Source organism: Mustela lutreola, chromosome 15, assembly GCF_030435805.1.
Source record: "Mustela lutreola isolate mMusLut2 chromosome 15, mMusLut2.pri, whole genome shotgun sequence".
Classification (NCBI taxonomy): Eukaryota; Metazoa; Chordata; class Mammalia; order Carnivora; family Mustelidae; genus Mustela; species Mustela lutreola.
The window spans coordinates 51,361,200-51,380,787 of NC_081304.1; the positions used below are offsets into that span (position 1 = coordinate 51,361,200).

General features: G+C 45.1%; 1 protein-coding gene across 6 annotated transcripts in view; it reads left to right on the top strand.

Moving 5' to 3' along the window:
- Positions 1-19,588, top strand: part of SPECC1 (sperm antigen with calponin homology and coiled-coil domains 1) — a 280,001-nt gene that overhangs the window by 111,988 nt on the left and 148,425 nt on the right. Inside the window, exon 1 of one of the 6 annotated variants that reach the window (XM_059147400.1) lies at positions 14,844-15,521. The exons of the other annotated variants lie outside the window; for them this stretch is intronic. Coding sequence (XP_059003383.1) covers positions 15,482-15,521 — 40 coding nt within the window. The 5' untranslated portion in view covers positions 14,844-15,481. Of the gene's footprint in view, positions 1-14,843; positions 15,522-19,588 lie in introns of those variants that run through there. 6 annotated transcript variants of the gene reach the window in all.

The following is a 19,588-nucleotide window of genomic DNA, read 5'->3' on the forward strand; positions in this document are numbered from 1 at the left end:
TTCTAAAGGTACTGTCCCTTGCCCGCTGTCATCCAGTTCCTTATTTTGGGTAGAATGAAACTTCTCCTCTTTGGTTCCAAGTGGTAAAATTCAGGCCAGGTTTTTTACTTAATATATGGAAGAATGTTCTAACAGCAAAGAAGTGTGTTGCCCCAGGAAATCGAGATTTCCCTGTTACTGTTGCCGAGGTATTCATTCTAGACCAGCCACTCTCTCCTGGAACTATAGCAGGATGATGGGATTAGGATCTCATTAAAGTCCTTTTCAGCCCTGAATGGGGTTTCTATTAGGGTCAAAGACCTTCACTTAGATCTATTTCCTCTTGTCTCCCTCCACACTATTCCGGGCCCTAGGATTATGAGTTAGACAAGGTGCTTGATGACTCCCAAGCCTGCACCTGTGCCCCGACGCACACCCTACATTCCAGAAATCTCCCTCCAGCGGTTCGCTGACGATGTCTCATGGATGCCCTACACGTGTGTCCATGCATCTGTTCCTCCGACAAATATTTAGACTGTCTACTGTGGTCCAGGCGTCTTTCCAGGTTCTGGGGATGCAGCAGTTAAGAAAGCAGTGGGAGCCCCTGCTCTCCTTGATTTCAGGGTTCAGCTCCCACCGCATTTGTGTCCGTGAAACTCACCACCCTTGTCGCAGAGTCGCTTCCCTGCTTCCCCCAGCAGAATCTGGGCTCCCCCGATGGCGGGGCCATTCCCTGTTGCACAGATAAATCCTGGCGGGCTCCTGGGTAGCTTCTTTCCCTTCAACGTGGAATTGTCTTTTCCTGCTGCATCTGTCGACTTCTTATCATGTCCTCTGGCTTCCCCTGAGCCAGGCCAGCCTAGCATTGCCCACCTGGAGTACAGAGGCCTCCTGGTGGGAGTTGCGTTGCTGTGAATGCCTGCTGTATGTTCTTGGCCTGCGGAACTGGGATGGGTTTGGGTCCATTCATGGGCAAAGTTGGTTAAATCAGCCAATCCTAAAAAAAAAAAAAAAAAAAAAAAAAAAAGCAACATGTATATTGGAACATGTTGTTTTCACTGAAAACATACAAGGGTCTATTCAGTTCCCTGATCTCTGGTTCCCAGGCCAGGGCATTTTCTTAGAGCCGACCTATTCCTTGGAACTCTTGCACAGCTTTGCACGCGCGTAATAGGCCTTCCATGATTTTCAGTTTTAGTTTCTTTATTTTATTTTTTTTGTTGAGGGGAGGGGAGCAAGAGCTTAGATACCTCGGAAGAGAGCTGTGTGGAGAATCCTCTCCCATGTTTACAGACGTTTCCTTTTATAGCTGCATCAGGCAATTGTGATTGATACCATTCACCTCCAGGGAGTTTTGGAAAGCATTCAGTGTGGCTTTTGAAGAAACAATACCTCTCTCTCTCTGGGTTCATATTTTATTGGTCTCCATAATAATTAAGTGATGTAAATAAAACCACCAGTGCGACTGCCATACAAGGGTTTGGAACAGACACATCTGACCCTTCCGAGAAAGACAGCCCGACTAGCGGGAGCAGAAGTGTCCCATGAGTCAGGAGACAGGCCGACCCACTAACTGACCAACTAACCGTGTTCATCTTGTCCCAAGGCCTTGTTTTGTCTTCTCAAAAGGGGGGCCTTGGTGATTTTGGTGAATCGGTGATATGTGGAATGATAGTACTTGGTATGGTGAGGGAGCAAGCATTGTATCACCGCAGTCATCTGGTCAACCGCAGCTCTCCTCACTTCTCCGTTCCAGCACCTTCGGGCGCTCTCCTCGGGCTGAGCAGCCCTGGCAAACTCCTTGCCTGGATTCGAGGCGACCTCCCTGCCGCCTTATGGTTCCCTGCTTGTGCCTGGAGCTCCAGCCCTAGGCCACAGTGTGGCTTACTCTCTGAACACACTCAGGGCTTTTTCACAATCAAGCCTTTGTTCACCCTGGCAAACAAAGATGCAGGCCCAGCTTCAGCCTCACTGGTCGGGGATGCGCATGTCCATGCCAGGGCACCTCCCTTCCCTGCCCCCTACCCCCCTACCCCCTGCCCCCTGCTGCCACTCTGGACATTGACAGAATGCTGTTCATTGCAACAGGAACGGCTCCCAGGAGCACGTCCTTCACAAAGCCTTTCTTGATCTCACAACAGGATATGCCTTTTCTATCTTCGGGGTCCTCTGCGGCCCCGCATTTGTGTTTCTGCGAGATGCTTGCCTTATGCCGCCGGGTGCTGTTTGTGTCTCCTCTCTGGCAGTGCTCTGTGGCTGCTTTGAGTGGGACTCCAGCCGCTGGGCCGGCTAGCAGCACATTCAGGAAGCAAGCCTATCCTGAGTGTGGGTGATGCCTCTCTTTTTTTCCCCTTTATCCCTTCTTCCAAGCCTGCGTCTTTCTGGGCTCTGTTCCTGGCAGCTGAAGCTTCCCCCAGGCTTCAGTCATGCTAATTGATTCAGAGTGAGGACCCGGACTCTTTTTAGTTCGGAAATAATACATAGAATCTTGAAGGCTCATCCGTTTATCTCCCTAGACTTAAAAACAAAATATGGCTTTACTGAAGTATAATTTACATATCATCAAATTCACTCATTTAAAAGATGCGGTCCTGGGATCTTTAGTAAATTGACTGAGTGACAGCCATCCACCACAACCGAATTGGAGAACATTTCTGTCATTCCAGAAAGCTCTCTTGTGCCCTCCCAGGCAATCTCTGTTTTGTCCCCAGCTCCAGGCAATCACTGATCTGCTTTCTGTCTTCACAGATCCTTCCTTGGATTTTTCTTACCACCTTTCATCACTGGAATGATGTTGGAGACCAGTATACCTGCCATCTGCCTTTGCTTCCGATAACAGTTTTGAAATTCCTTTGCTCCCTCCTCGACTCTCTCCCCATGTTCACATTTCTCTTGGTTTTCTTTGCTTGAACCTAGCCTCTGTTTTGCAACTTGGCCCTTGGCTTATTGAAGGAAGTTGGGATTTGGGGATGCCTGCCTGGCTCAGTTGGGAAGAACATGTGACTCTTGATCTCCTGGTCATGTGTTCAAGCCCCATGTTGGGTGTAGAGATTACTTTAAAAAAATACATAAATAAACTTAAAAAACAAAAAGTTGAGGTTTCCCCCCCTTCATTAGAATATGGAAAGCTTGAATGGTGTCATGTATAAAACACATACTCGGTATTATTTCTTCAGTAAAGCAATCTAAGCTCCTCTAAGGCAAGGAAAATCTTGTCTCCTGTTACATTCAGTATAGGGCCCATAAAACCACTTATATTATTATTTTGGGTAACAAGTAGTTTTTGGCAAGAAAAATGACACTTTTTTCCTGGAAATTATGAAGGCTCATTAGCTCAAAACACAATGTAGAAATGTACAAAGAAAGTGAAAGCATGATCCAGAATGCCAGCAAGCAGGGTTAAGCTATGCTGATTATCTTCCCAGCATCTCTCTCAACACTGATCCAGCTACAAAGACAATTTTTGATGTAGTCATCAAGCCAAGGAGGCAGCTTTGGGGATGGTGGAAATCTAAGCCAGACGTGGGTGTCCTTGGTAGTAGGCTTATGGCGGGGGTGGGGTGGGGGGAGGTCCTGTGACACCATGAGGCACAGAAGCCATGGCCCCAGCAGCACTGGGTGCATGGCAGGCCTGGCCTGCAGAGCAGTTCCAGTGACCAGGACAGCAAGAGTGGGGAGCAGTGGTGATGGGGAGCCACCTTGTGCAGTTGAGTGAAAGGTGGAGGTGTAGGCTGTGGCAGTTGGGCTTCCCTAGGGAGCTTTGCAAACACAACATAAGGAGCACATGCTGTTAGTGCACCAAGTTCTTGCTTCGAGAACTTGGAAGCTGCCGCACTCCTGGGATCCCAGAAATAAATGGGAGGGAACTTTGCAGTAGGGATGAAAGTCGAGTTACAATGAGCCCGAAAAATACCATCTGATGCTGTGAACATGACCCCATTTCTACTCCTAGACTTGTGCAGCCAAGGGAAGCATTAGGTTATGCAAATAAGTAGGTAGGTCTTCGGCCTAGACCTTTCTTTCACACATATTGTGAACTTCAGAATCTTGAAGGCCAATGATGACTTTTTTATTATTTATGCCAAGCTCCCAGGGAAGGTGGTGGGTAGATAATGAAGCTCTCATACACTCAGAGGTCACTAATGAGTCAGTGGCTGAAGCAAGTACAGACAATGGGAATTTTTGTGTCTAGGGTTTTATGGTGCTAATTATCATATCTCAGTCTTATTTCATTTAGACCGTAGCAGGGTTATTCATAGTTAAGTTAAGCCCTGTTGAGGACAAAAATGTGTTTTCTATAATTCAAGGAAGGATTTCCAAGATTGTCTTTCACAGTTTATAGTTACTTCTTGCAAGAAACCTTTGCTTTTCTGAATCCTGAAATGTTGGCCTCTCCGAAGATTGGGTGCCCAGCATCTTCTGGAGGCAAAGAGGTATAGACGGGAAAACAGAAACAAAAACAAACAAGTTCTGTGGAGACAACAGGCCTGAATTACATTCCAGCTCCTTACTTTTAATCTATACGTCCTTGGACAAGATAGCATAATGTCCCTGAACCTGAGTCTTTTCTTTTTTTTTTTTAAGTTTTTGTTTGTTTGTTTGTTTTGTTTGTTTGTTTTTTGAATTCATTTGAGAGATATACAGAGACAGAGAGAGCAAAGACAGGGAGAGAGGCAGGAGGAGAGGGAGAAGCAGACTCCCAGCTGAGCAGGGAGCCCAGACATGCAGTTTACTCCCAGGACCTGGAGATCATGACCCCAGCTGAAGGCAGGTACATAACCATCTGAGCCACCCAGGCGCCCCCTGAGTCTTTTACTTTTTTTCTTTTTTTAAGATTTTATTTATTTATTTGACAGACAGAGATCACAAGTAGGCAGAGAGGCAGGCAAAGAGAGAGGAGGAAGCAGTCTCCCTGCCGAGCAGAGAGTCTGATGCGGGGCTCGATCCCAGGACCCGGGGATCATGACCTGAGCTGAAAACAGAGGCTTTAACCCACTGAGCCACCCAGGCGCCCCGAGTCTTTTACTTTTTTTTTTTTTTTTTAAATTAAATTTATTTCTTTTCAGCATAACAGTATTCATTATTTTTTCACCACACCCAGTGCTCCATGCAATCCGTGCCCTCTATAATACCCACCACCTGGTACCCCAACCTTCCACCCCCCCCCCCCCGCCACTTCAAACCCCTCCGAGTCTTTTACTTTTAAGAGGAGAAAGAAAACAGCTACCAGGTCAGAACATATCTGATTCAGCTGGACTTCCACACTAAAGCAGCGTAGACTATGTTGTATAACAAAAGAAAAAGTAGGTGATTCAAAGGTTATTTAATGTGAGAGCACAGTGGTGCTATGAAGAATCCAAGTTCTTTCTGTCTTTCTGGGCTACCATCCTGAATGTGTTGGTGTGGCCCTCTGGCTAGCTCCCCTTGCCATCTCAAGATGGTTGCTGAAGTTCTGTGATCTTGAGCTGAGAGGACAACGTCCAGTGAAAGAAGAGCATCTCATTCAGCATGTCCCTTTAAGGGCAAGAGAACTTTCCCCATCCCTCCCACCAGCAGACCTCTCCTTGTGTTGTTGGCCAGAACTGGGTCACATAGCATCACTAACCCTATGGCTACCAAGGTAAATGGAATCACCACGATTGGTTTGGACTGCGTCATTAAGATTCTCTCCTGGGCTAAGAAAGGTGTGACTCTCCATCAGTGTTACATCCGGGGAGTTCTTTAACAAGAAAGGAGGAGGAAAGGGCTGATGGTCCTGATAGCCCCATGACGGTTGTATCTGTGTTGTGGTGTTGCTGCTTTGAGTTTGAGATAATTATTTGGATCATGATTTTTTCCCAAATGAATAGTCTTTATTTTTTAAAGCAGCTTTAGGTTTTACCGAAAAATGAGTGGAAAGTACATAAAGTTCCTGTATACCCCTCACGACCACCCCCCTCTTCCCCCTAGTCATTAATAACTTGCATTAGTGTGGTACATTTGTTACAATTGGAGAACCAATATAGAGCCATTATTATTAACTAGAGTCCTAAGTTTATATTAGGGTTCACTCTTTGTGTTGGATATTACGTGGGTCTTGACAAAACCTAATGATGTATATCTACCACTAGAGTATCACAGAGTAGTTTTACTGCCTCAAAAAATACCCTGTGCTCCACCTAAGTCATCCTTTCCTCTCTCCTTCAGAACATCTAGCAACCACTGATCTTTTTACTGTCTCCATAGACCTGCCTTTTCTAGAATGTCATATAGTTGGAATCAGACAGTATATAGCCTGGCTTCTTTTACTCACAATGTGCGTTAAGGTTCCTCCATGTCTTTTTGTGGTTTCATAGCTCATTTCTTTCTTAGCACTGAATAATATTCCATGGTCTGGATGGACCACAGTTTGTGTGTCCACTCACCCATTCAACATCTTGATTGCTTTCAGGTTTTGGCAATTATGAATAAAGCTGCCAGCAATATTTGTGTACAGGTTTTCATGTGAACATAACTTTCCAGCTCGTGTGGATGAATGCCAAAGAGAGTGACTGATGGCTTGTGTGGTTTAAAGCTATGTTTCGTTTTGTAAGAAACTGCTGAACTGTGTTCCCAGACGCTTGTACCATTTTGAGTTCCCAAGAGCAATGCCCCAGAGCATTCCTGTTGCTCCACATCCGCACCAACATTTGATATTGTCAGTGTTTTGGACTTTCACCAAAGTCCAAAGTTTTGTACAACAAAGTTACATAGGGTTTCTGATAGCTGTGTAGTGGTATGAATTGTGATTAAAAAAAAAGTCCAGGCGTGAGGAGAAATTTGGACTCTGATCAGCTATTTGATAAGAAATGATTAATTTTTTCAGTTAGGATAATGGAATTGTAGGTTTTTTTCCCTTAAAAGAGTCCTTATCTTTAGGAATATATACTGAAATATTTACCAATGAAATAGGATATCTGGGATTTGTTTCAAAATAACTGAGGATAGCCAGAGAAGTGGATCGATGATGGTCGATGAAACTAGACTGAGCATGAATTGCTAATTGTTAAAACTGAGTTCTTAGGAACTTAGAGGATCATTATACTATTTCTTTCTAATTTCGGTTATTTGATTTTTTTGGTAATAAATGCTTAAAATTAAAGTTTGATGTGTTAATACAAAATGGTGGATGGACACTTTGGTGTTTAGTAAAAATATGAACTGTCTTATGGTACCACCTTCAGATTAAGCCCAGTGCTTAACAGCATTATGGGAGAGAAATGAGTATATATTAAAGAAGTATGTGTGCTAGATTAATAATTATTTAAAGAATTGTCCTAGAAACTGAAGAACCTTTTCATAAAAGCAATTTTAACTAAAATGATTTTAAGAATATATGTGATTTTTTTCAAATTGATTTTTTAAAATATTACCAAAGCAAAAAACAGTACATGCACATCAGAACAAAATTAAAAATATAGGGACAGTCAAAAAAAGGACATAAAAGACATAAAAATCATACCCACTCAAATAGCACCACCCTTAACCAGAGATTTGAGGAAAAATTTTCCAAACCCTTTCCTGCTTATCTACGTGTTTGCATCCGGGTAATTTTTGTTTATATACAAAAAATTAAGAATTATATTCTTTTTTTTTTAAAGATTTTATTTATTTATTTGACAGACAGAGATCACAAGTAGGCAGAGAGGCAGGCAGAGAGAGAGGAGGAAAGCAGGCTCTCGCTCCGCAGAGAGGAGACTAGATCCCAGGACCCTGGGATCATGACTTGAGCCGAAGGCAGAGGCTTTAACCACTGAGCCACCCAGGCGCCCCAAGATTTATATTCTTAACATATATATTATTCCACTTTATCACTTAATACTTCTGGCACATGGTTTTAGAGACCGCACAGGATGCCATTGTGTGGCTATATGATAATTTATTTCACTAGGCTGCTTCTGCTCAACATTGAAGGTTTTCCCATCGGGCCTTTGCTAGTGCAAACAGAAGGGAGGCAAAGGAGAGTTAAGAGCACAGACTCTGGAGTTAAATGGAAGGGACTGTGCAGAAAAAAGTGAACGTAGCAGGTCTGGGACAGCTATCCTTAGAAAGGCTGCTTGCAAGGTTGACGCTTGGCTGGCTTCTGGGAACTTGGACTTCAGGATAGTTTCCAGCACCCTGACGAATAGGCCTGGCTCCCTGGGCTGAAACTGTCCATGTGAACACTGAAGATTGTGATGCAGAACCCCTGCTTTCCTTATGAAAGTCTGGACTTTTGTTGGGTGCCTATGGGCCCAGGCCCCAATAAAGACCTGCCCACCGAGTCTCTAGTGAGCTTCTCTCTTCTACACCGCCATACCTGTGTTGTCCCAACCTATTGCTAGAGGAATTGAAGTTACTCCGTATATATGACTGCACTGTTCAGAAGCTTGCATTTGGCTGGTTTCCTCTGGCCTGTCCTGTGGGTTCTTTCCCTTCTTTGTTTCCTCTCCCTGGAGTAAGTCCTAGTCACGAGCCCAACTACCTGCTGAGTCCTGCCAGTCCTCCTTGCAAATTTCCAAACCTAGGGGCCCCTGACCCAGGTTCAAATCCTGACTCTGCCATTTCAAAGCTAAGTAACCCCAGCCAAGTTATTTACCTTCTCCGTGATTTTCTAATCTTTAATTTGGGTTAAAAAAAAAACAAACACACAAAAACCAGTTTTATCTTGTTGGATTTTAGTAAGGAATTGAATAAGTTAAAATACGTAAAGTCATTAGACTAGTCCCTGGCATGGGATTATTTCTGAATAAACATTAAGAATCATTATCTCGGAAGCTAGATGTTTATGTATATTTGCATTTATTTATTTATTTATTTATTTTATTTATTTGCAATTATTTCTTTTGAATACATTCCTAGGAGACAAATTGCTGGGTTTAAGGATATGCACATTTTTTCTTTTTGTGTGCTCTGATCATAAAAGTAAAATATGGGGCGCCTGGGTGGCTCAGTGGGTTGAGCCACTGCCTTCCACTCAGGTCATGATCTCAGGGTCTTGGGATTGAGTCCCGCATCGGGCTCTCTGCTCAGCAGGGAGCCTGCTTCCTCCTCACTCTCTCTGCCTGCCTCTCTGCCTACTTGTGATCTCTGTCAAATAAATAAATAAAAATCTTAAAAAAAAAAAAGTAAAATATGTTTATTGTTAAGGCATTAGAGATACTTGCTCTAGAAAAAGAAAGTCTTCTATAACTCTTTCTTCAGATATAGTTATTTATAGCAATTTGTTGTATACACAGCAAATATATATGTGTATGCATGAATATGGACAATATCATTTAGTATTTTTAATAAAAATGGGCCCATATACATATTATTTTATTGTGTATGCCTGAACATCAAGGGCTCTTTATAGTCAATGACTATTTCTAAAAACCTCTTCTTTTTCTTTCCTAAAATAAATACTTCAAATATAGATGAAATAGAAAATACATAATTTGGGGCACCTGGCTGCCTCAGTCGGGTACAGCACATGACTCTTGATCTCAGGTCATGAGTTCAAGCCCCACATTGGGCATGTAGCCTACTTAAAAAAAAAAAAAAAAAGGCAGCAAAAAAACACAAAATACAGAATTTTTCAACTTAGTTACACCTTTACATTTGAAATCACATACTGTATAAAATATAGGAATTTAGGGCTCCTGGGTGACTCAGTTGGTTAAGCCACTGCCTTCGGCTCAGGTCATGATCCCAGTGTCCTGGGGTACTTGGGGCTCCCGCATGGGGCTCCTTGCTCAGCAGGGATCCTGCTTCTCTCTCTGCCTCTGCCTGCCTCTCTGCCTGCTTATGTGCTTGTGCTCTCTCTCTCTCTCTGACAAATAAATAAAATCTTTAAAAAAAAAAAAAAAGAAGGCCCAGCTTCCATGGGGCCGTTTAAAAAAATATAGGAATTTAGAGCTGTACTGCTGCTTTTTTAAATTAATTAATTACTTTTAAAAATATTTTATTTATTGGGACGCCTGGGTGGCTCAGTTGGTTAAGCAGCTGCCTTCGGCTCAGGTCATGATCCCAGCGTCCTGGGATCGAGTCCCACATCGGGCTCCTTGCTCCGCAGGGAGCCTGCTTCTCCCTCTGACTCTGCCTTCCACTCTGCCTGTGCTCGCTCTCGCTCGCTCTCTCTCTGACAAATAAATAAAATCTTTAAAAAAAAAAATATTTTATTTATTTACTTGAGAGAGAGAGAGCACTTGTGGTGGGGGGTTATGGAGGGAGAGGGAGAAGCAGAGAAGCAGGCTCCCCACTGAGCAGGGAGCCCAATACGGGACTCATCCCAAGACCCTGAGATCCTGACCTGAACCAAAGGCAGACACCTAACCACCTGAGCCACCCACGTGCCCCAACCTCCTTTTTTAAAATGGTTACATCAGACAACCTCTATCAGCATCTCAATCTCATTGATCAAGGTTGTTTGAGGATGTACCTTGTTTACCCAGTATTTAACACTGATTGGATCCTGGTGATTAAAAATACATAGATTTTTGGAGGCATTGGGGGAAATTTTAATACGGGGTCTCTGCTATATGATATTTTGGAAATACTGTTTTTCTTGGATGTGATAATGCTGTTGTAGAAGAATGCCTTAGGAGATCACGGTGGAAGTGTTTAGGGGTGAAGTGTAATGATGTCTGCAGTGTAGTTTCAAATGATTCAATGAAAAGAAAAACGGTAGGTGGGAAGTATATAAGGGTGTTCATTGCAGTGTTCTCTCCACACTTTTCTCTGAATTTGGAATTGTTCGAAATGAAAAGTGGGACAATATAGAAAAGCTTTCTTCCCCCTTGATATTATAAAAATATTCAGCCACATTTACTTCTAGGGCTTTTATATTTTCATATTTTACAATTAAATCTATGTTGAATTGGACTTTATTTCTGGCATAAAAGGTGAGATATGGGTCTCACTACATTTGAAGTGCTACTTTATACTAAATTCTTTTAAATCAGGGTTTTGGGGGTTTTTGTTTGTTTATTTGTTTGTTTTGCATTTCCATTCTGTGGTAGCCATACAATATTTCTTATGTAATTTTACAGCATTCTTTTAAAATTCTAATAAGGAAAGTCTTTATGAATTTTCTTATGTTGTCCAATGTCTTTATTTATTCAGGTGAATTTTGGAATAAACACGTCGACTTCATGATTGATTTGCATTTTGTTAAAATCATAGATTAGGGACACCTGGGTGGCTCAGCTATTTAAGTGTCTGCCTTCTGCTCAGGTCATAATCCCAGGGTTGTGGGATCAAGCCCTGCATCAGACTCCCTGCTTAGTGGAGAGCCTCCTTCTCCCTCTGTCAGCCGCTCCCCCTGCTTGTGCTCTCTGTCTGTCTGTCTCTCTCTCTGACAAATAAATAAATAAAATCTTTAAATAAAATAAAATAAAATCATAGATTAACTTGGACAGGCTTGACTTTTATATAATTTAGCCTCATTTCAATAACATAGGATTTCTGTGGGTATCAAAAATTCCTTCAGAAGTTTAAGTAACCCATCACAGAGCTATTTTATTTGCTTGAGAAGTTAGCATTTTAGCTGATAGAGTAAATAAATATATTATTTACTTCACTTACTATACATTAGAGTTAAGGAATGCAAAAATTATTAAGACAGCATCACTGCCACACAAAGAGTTTATCACTGTATAAAGAAGAATGGTTGAAATAATGTGGTTCTGTGCAAAATATAAGCATTTACACGATATACAGAATTTTCATGAGGGAGAGAGTATTTAATTCTGGCTGAGATGGGTGGGCTCACCAGAAGTGCTTGATGCCTGAGCAAGAGTTTGTTTGCTTGTTTGTTTGTTTATGAGAGAGAGTGCAGGAGTGGGGAGGAGAGGGAAGGGGAGAAGAAAACAGAATCTTAAGCAGGCTCCACACTTGGCTTGGAGCCCCACACAGGACTTGATCCCACCACCCTGAGATCATGACCTGAGCTGAAAGCAAGAGACCAACGCTTAAACTGACTGAGCCACACAGGTGCCTATACCTGAGAAAGAATTTAAATCTTTTTTAAAACATGAATTTATTGATTTGAAAGAGAGAGAGAGCTCACGTGCGCACATGCCCTCTGCGGTGGGCGGGAGTGGTGGGGGGAGACATAGAGGGAGAAGCAGACTCCCCAAAGAGCAGGGAGCCCGATACGGGGCTCCATCCCAGGACCCTGGGATCGTGACATGAGCCAAAGGCAGACACTTAACCTACTGATCCACCTAGGCACCCTTCTAAGCAATAATTTAAAAGATGAATAGGTACTTGCCAGGAAGCCAGATTATTCTATATCAGAGTATCAGATCAGAGGGAATATAGCAGATACAAAAGCATAGAGGCCTGGGGCGCCTGGGTGGTTCAGTCGGTTAAGCGTCTGACTCTTCGTTTAGGTTCAGGTCATGATCTCATGGTTCGTGAGATTGAGCCCCGGTCAGGCTCCACGCACAGTGAGGTGTCTTCTGGAAGATTCTCTCTCTCATCCTCCTTGTGCCCCTTCCCCCACTCATGTGCTTGCTCTCTCTCTCTAAAATAAATAAATATTTAAATTTTTTTTTCTTTTTTTTTAAAAGAGAGAGAGACACAGGCATCCAGGAGGTATCTTGGGTTGGTGACTTATTTAGTTGTCATAAAGAGACAGGTTAATTGCTTAACATTTTATGGGATGAATAAAATGAGTCATCAGTTTTCAAACCTCTGTGGATAAGGATGTAACTGTTCTGTAAACTCATGTTGTGCCACTGTTACAGGGTTCACAACTGCAGCCTTTGTCTATCATGTCATACATAGTTGAAGTCCACCATCTTTTCTGGGCTTATTCTTCACCTTTAAAAAAAGGGGGTGGGAAGGCTGAGCTTGATTTCATATACACTTCTGCTCTGAAATTATCCTATGCAATTTATTTTCCTTAAGATGCTTGTTTCTGTGTGCTCAGCGCTGTGCTGGGTTGTGTAGGTTACAGAAATAGAACTATGGCTTCTCTTTTCGACAAATTAGGTGTTTTTTTTTGTTGTTTGTTTGTTTGTTTGTTTTTTTAGATTTTATTTATTTATTTGACAGACAGAGATCACAAGTAGGCAGAGAGGCAGGCAGAGAGAGAGGAGGAAGCAGGCTCTCGCTCCGCAGAGAGGAGACTAGATCCCAGGACCCTGGGATCATGACCTGAGCTGAAGGCAGAGGCTTTAACCCTGAGCCACCCAGGCACCCTGACAAATTAGTTTTGTTGGAGAAACCAGCCCACGGCACTGTTAAAAGGAAGTAACATGTAGGAGCTGATTGGTTTATGATACAGCCTATAAATTCATTCATTCATTCCCTGTTCTTAGGAGCTTTGCAATCTAGTGGGGAGACAATAAACCAGTAAACAAGTAAATATATAGCATGCTCACTGGTGATATGCATCCTGGAGGTCAGCAAAGCAGGAAAATGTGTACCTTCAGGGTCTGGCTTACTATTTAATGTGGTGTGACAAGAGAAGCCCCTCTTACTGGAATGACATTGGACCAGAGACCTAGGAAATGAAAGAGAATGAAACATGGGGTCTGTGTAATGTAGGAATGTGGGGGAAGAGCATTCCAGGCAGAGGGAGCCGCAGGGGCAAAGGCCCTTGCGTGGGAGATGATTGGCTTATTTGAGATACAGTGAGGAGGCCACTGTAGCAAAAAGCAGTGTGAGCGGGAGAAGGTGAGTCCACCGATGGAAGGAGGGGGTGATCATTCAGAACCGTGGAGGCCAAGGTAAGGGCGTTGGTGCTTCCTCCAAGTGAGACAGAAAGCTGTTGGAGCATTGTAAATGGAGGTGTGGTATGATTTGACCTAGGTTTTAGAAGCACCACTCTGTTAGGTGAAGATTAGAGTATAAACAGGCAGGCAGAAGATGGAGACCGGTTAGGAGGCAGTTGGGATCATCCTGGTAGAATGGTCCGTGGCTTGGACCAGGTGGTAGCAATGGACATGGTGAGAAGAGCTGAGACGAGGTGGCATTCATGATAACTATTCTGACATATTCCATCTACAGAGATGAAGACGACTATATGAGACAGCTATGGAAGAAAATCAAGATTTTGGCCTTTTTTTCTAGTTAAATCAGAGATGCTTATTAAGACACCTAAGTGGAAGTGTCAAGAAGGTAGTGAGTTAAATGAGTCTGGAATATAGAAGAGGGTACCAGGCGGAAAATATATAGGTGGTGCTTAAAAGCCACAATGTGGTGGGGACAGCCAAGTTAGAGAAGAGATAACCAAGGTGATTATATAGATCACTGGGCTTGGGGGCACCCCTGGTGCTAGAGATCAAGTTGAGGAGGAGAAGGGTGCCTAGGTGGCTCAGTTGGTTAAGTGACTGCCTTCTGCTCAGGTGATGATCCTGGAGTCTCAGGATTGAGTCCCGCATCTGGCTCCCTGCTCAGCAGGGAGTCTGCTTTTCCCGCTGACATCTCTCCTCTCAATGCTTTATCTCTCTCTAATAAGTAAATAAAACCTTAAAAAAAAAAAAAAAAAAAAAAAAAGGAGAGGAGGAGAAGCCAGCAAAGGGGATTGAGAAGAGGAGACCAGAGAGGCGGGGTCCTGCTGTCTGGACTCCTCCTTTTATGAGGAGCAGAATGATCAGCGGTGACCTAAGATGTTGATAGGTAAGATGAGAACTGAGAATGGGCCATAGCGTCCAAGTAATGCAGAGAGAACTAGCCATTCCACTCATGATTTTATTAGTTCTAAATATTTTTCACTGCAAGATTTACTTATTTTTAGCTGTTTTCACTGTCAGATTAACTATGAAAGTCGTTCAGGGCAATTTCCATAAGTTCGTCATTTCTGATACGCAGAAGAACAGTTACCGTAAGGATTGGTATGCATTTCATCATTTGTGGTAGTATTCATCTTGAATAACCGGCAGGTGTTTGTTAAAGTGTCACTCGTCTTCACGTCCTTCTCGAGAGTTGCTGGTGCGTCCGCTCCTTCATTTATCCAGAAAATCGCTCCAGCGCCTGTACCGTGCCAGCCCTACCTAGTTTTTCTTGCCCTGACATGAGATCTAAAGTCTCACGCGCAGCATCTTGCCTTTCTCGTGGCCCTTGGCGTCAGCCTCCCCGCAGTGGGGTTTTTCCAGCCTACCTTGTCCAGCTGCAGTTCTCAGCGTCCGCCCCTAGAGGCCTGAAGTCGGTCAGCTGTTGCGGCCCTCCCACGCGTGGGAGGGAACCCTTCGGATGCTCCAGGGTGATACGCAGATAAGATGGGAGGGCACTATGCAGATGAGATGGGCGGGCCTCGCCGGGCAGGCCGGCTGGAGTTGCGGTGGGCGGGCCTGCTAGCGGACGGTATGCAGATGAAGTGGGCGGGGCCCGCCCGCGCGGGCGAGGAGCGGCTCCGCCGGCGGCCGCCGGGAACTGGAAGGCGCCCGGCCCTTTCTTTGACTGGAGCGGACTCGCCGGACGCCACCGCCTCGCCAGCCGGAGCCGGCGCGAGCCCTAGCACCGCGGACACCCTGTCCGAGGCCGGCCAACCGTCCGCTGCCGGAGTCCGCCGAGCATGGGCAACCACTCGGGGCGGCCGGAGGATCCCGAACCAGGTCTGTGCTGTCGGCAGGGGTCGCGCCGCGCCCCCTCCCCGGCCCGGCGCCCTTCCCCCACCCGCCTTACGGGCCAGCGGTCGCCGCGCTGCCCGCGGGCGCCCAGGGGGCCAGTGGAAAGATGAAGTTGCCGGGGTGTGATTCTTGCCTTTGGAATGCGCTAATGGGGTTGTGAAATTACCTGTGCCTGTTCCGCGACAAGGAAATGCCACTCACCGTAAACACGTACCTGGAAGCCCTGAGTCCGCCCGGCCGCAGCGAATGGGGCGGGCGGCAGCGGGTCTCGGTGGCCGGGAGCACGCAGGCCCGGCCCGTGGGGAGAGAGGGGTCGGGGGTGGGGGGCTCCGTGCCCACATCCCGGTGGAATCTGACTTGCCCCTCCCGTCTGCCGCCCGGACGGTGTCTCCAGTACGGTGCGTGTAGGCAGTTCTCGCAGACTTTCTGGGCATTTGCGACGAAAAGTGTGACTTGGCAATCGTGTTCTGGTTCATTGTCCGTTTTGCAGTGCCTCATTAGCATATCACACACTTTCTGGAGTCGCGTGGAAGGCGGCAACCCGTCAGCAGATCTGTTACTCATCCTCAGACCGAGGGCTTGATTGTGACTGTTTCTTACCCAAAATAGTCCGAGCTTATTCTGGGATGCCAAAAACTTCGCCGGCTTATCAAATTTTTATTTCCTCAGAAATTAAGCGAGCCTGGTGGAGAGTCAGTCAGCTGGGCTCTCGTTTTCATCTTCTGGTTCATATCCTGGCCTCCGGCACGGATTTAGATGCTGATAACCACGGGGTTGTGTTTAAAAACAAAACCAGAACATTCCTGTTCTGTCACATGAAGGAAGCGGAATCTAATTTAGCCTTAAAAACTGCATCTTGTCTGATTGGGGAGAGATGGTCGACTTAATGCTGGAATCCTGGAGTGGCAGGTGGCGAGAATGTGTTCCTGGGGCAGAGGCAGAACTCTTCAAAATGTTCTCAAGGGTGTAATGTTTTAATTGGGTTTTGACTGAGGACGTTGAGGCTTTGAGAGTTAGTGACTTGGGCAAGTGACAGCCCTGTAAGCAGACCCCTGGTCTGTGTCTCCGCTGAGGTCTTGGCCGGGAGGCCGGGAGGCGGAGCAGCCTTAGGCGGTATCCTTGGGGCTGGGCGGGGGTGGGGTGCCTTGGACTGGTACCACAACCTGGATGGAAAACTTGGCCACAGGGGAACACTATGAAGAAAACATTTAGAGACGGGGTTACTGCGTAGTTTACATAGGGCTAACTCTAAAATTGCACAGCAGGTATCCAAACCTCTTTGGGCAGAACAAACAATATTTGCAAAATAATGCCTTGGTCATAAACAGCACTATGATAAACTATTAGGTGAAGCATATGTAACATTTTAAAAACAGCTCATTAGCACGCAGCTGCCCAGATCTGAGTAAAAACTCATTTCCTTTGTGTCAGAATTGCGAAGAGACTGCCCCTCTTGCTAGAGCCTTTAAAAGTTACTTGGGTTCCGATTTCTAAGTGATGTTGCTTTCTTTTTTTTTTTAAGATTTTTTTTTTATTCAGGGGCACCTGGGTGGCTCAGTCAGTTAATCATCTGCCTTCGGCTCAGGTCATGATCCCAGGGTCCTGGGATGGAGCCTTCAGTTGGGCTCCCTGCTCAGCGGGATGTCTGCTTCTCTCTCTCTCAAACAAATGAGTGAATAAAATCTTATTAGAGAGCAAGAGAAGACAGAGTAAAAGCACTAGTGAGGGGAGGAGCAGAGGGAGAGGGATGAGCAGATGCCCCGCTGTGTGGGCAGCCTGATGTAGGACTTGATCCATGATCATGAGATCATGATCTGAGCCCAGATCAAGAGACAGACACTTAACCAGCTGAGCCACCCAGGTGCCCCAAAGTGACATTGCTTAAAGCATTCTAATGGACAGGAGAGGGAAAGGACATTTTTATGCCAGGGACTTATTTTATTGCATTTTTCAAGAATGAATATAATTTCACAACCGGAACTTAATCTGATTTGTGACATGTAAAGATAACACCTGGAAAATCTTAGAGACTTGTGTTGCCTGAAAGTGTGAGTATAATTATTCTGGGATACCAAAAACTTCGCCGGCTTATCAAATATGGTCTTTTGATGCTGTAATGAATGCATTAAAAAAATGTGGAAATTAGACTTGTTAAAGATGGATGTATCTTCAGTCTGCTTTGGCATGAGGGCTAGCGCGAGGTGGGAGCCTCCCACTCGCAGTTGTGGCTCATTGAGTGCCTCAATGGGTTGTCAGAGCAAGGGGTCCAGAGTTGAGTGGTGGAGGTAAGGGGGAGAGAAGGAAGGCTGGAAATGGAGAGAGCAGGTCTGATTTTTCACCCAGGTCTTATATTGTGTCACTTTTGTTCTTTGAATGAAGACCTTTAAAAGGAATTGGGGGGGCTTCTGGGCTGCCTTAGTCAATGGAGTATGTAACTGTTGATCTTGGAGTTGTGAGTTTGAGCCCCATGCTGGGTATATAAAGATTACTTTTAAAAAATTATCATTAAACAGAATTAGGAATGAAAGAAGTTCGTTAGAGACCTGACAAACACGAAAAGAAGTGGGAAGCCAGGGCTGGCGTGAGGAGAGTTTTATTTTATTTATTTTTAAAGATTTTATTTATTTATTTGTCAGAGAGAAAGAGACTGAGCTGGAGAGTGAGGCCAAGCAGGGGAAGTGGCAGGCAGAGGGAGACTCACACGGTCTAGTGTGAGTCGGGGGCAGTCTGACATCCAGGTTGTCAGACTTCCCGCTGAGCAAGGAGCCCAATGCAGGACTCAATCCCAGAGTCCCGGGATCATGACCTGAGTTGAAGGCAGATGCTTAACCGACTGAGCCACACAGGCATACTGAGGAGAGTTTTAGACCATGATGCAGATCTGGCATGTATGAAAGGAAGCAGAGAGGTAGCAGGCTTGGGCAGGGAGAGCCTCAGAGAGCTGTGCAGATCTGGTGAGGTCTTAGCCAACTGATTGGGGGAGCTCCAGAACAGACTGCCCATTAGAGTCCCCGGCTAGGCAGAAATGGCCAGTCCCCAGGGCTCTTGCTGTGGTCAGTCACTGCTGGAGGTGGCCTGGGAAGAGTATACCTTCAGCTCAAAAGCCAGAGTGAGTCCTGGGATCCTGGTGGCCCTAAGAGCCAGAGGTGTCTGCTAACTGCAGTCCTTATAGCGGAATACTAAGTTCTTCCTCGAATAGAGGTCCAAGTGGCACAACTCTTGGCTACCTTCCACAGGACCTCAGTTGCTTGGGCAGGGTGGGTCCATTGAAAGGGCAGATGAGGTAAAATCTCCATCTTAGACCTCCCCTCCCCAGGCTTAAAAGGGCTAGGTTGCTCGTCATCTTTTTCAGGTGGAAGCACCTTGTCCTCTCTAGGGCACACCCAGAGGAGAAGACAGGCTCTCTACTGCTGCTGCTTTTCTAGCACTGGAGTTGGCCATGGGGGCAGCAGGTTTCCTCTTTTGTGGTGTCTGTGATCCTCTGAGCCGGGTCATTATGACTTACTGTGGTATTGCAGGATGGGCAAGAGAAATGGGTCAAGTAAGAGACATGAAAACTTTTGTAAGTGAGGGCAGCTAGAATGAGAACTCCCTACATGTTTCCAGTTAACATTCCTTCAACTTCCAACCAGGTTGTCAGTACCTACATTATAAAGAGGGCTGCTGGGTCTAGTTGTGCAGGTTGTGCATGGTTCAAAGGCGTCTGGGTATAAAGGGATGAGGGGGCCCACCGTAGGGTTATATCAATTCAGTGGAAGGGCTGCCATTTTGCAGTTTTGCCTTTTTGTATTCACACCAAGGGCCCAATATGCTGAAGGAGGCCTTAGTCAAATGTGAGTTTAGTAGGCTTTACCCAGTTTTACTACTAGCTGATATTTGCTTACTATTTACTTTAAATTTACATGTATGTGTTTTTTATTTTGTTATTTTTTTAAAGTTTTACTTAGTAATGTCTCCGCCCAATGTGGGGCTTGAACCCTCAACCCTGAGACCAAGAGTCACATGCTCTTCCAACTAAGCCAGCCAGATGCCCCTGCATATATGTGTTTAAA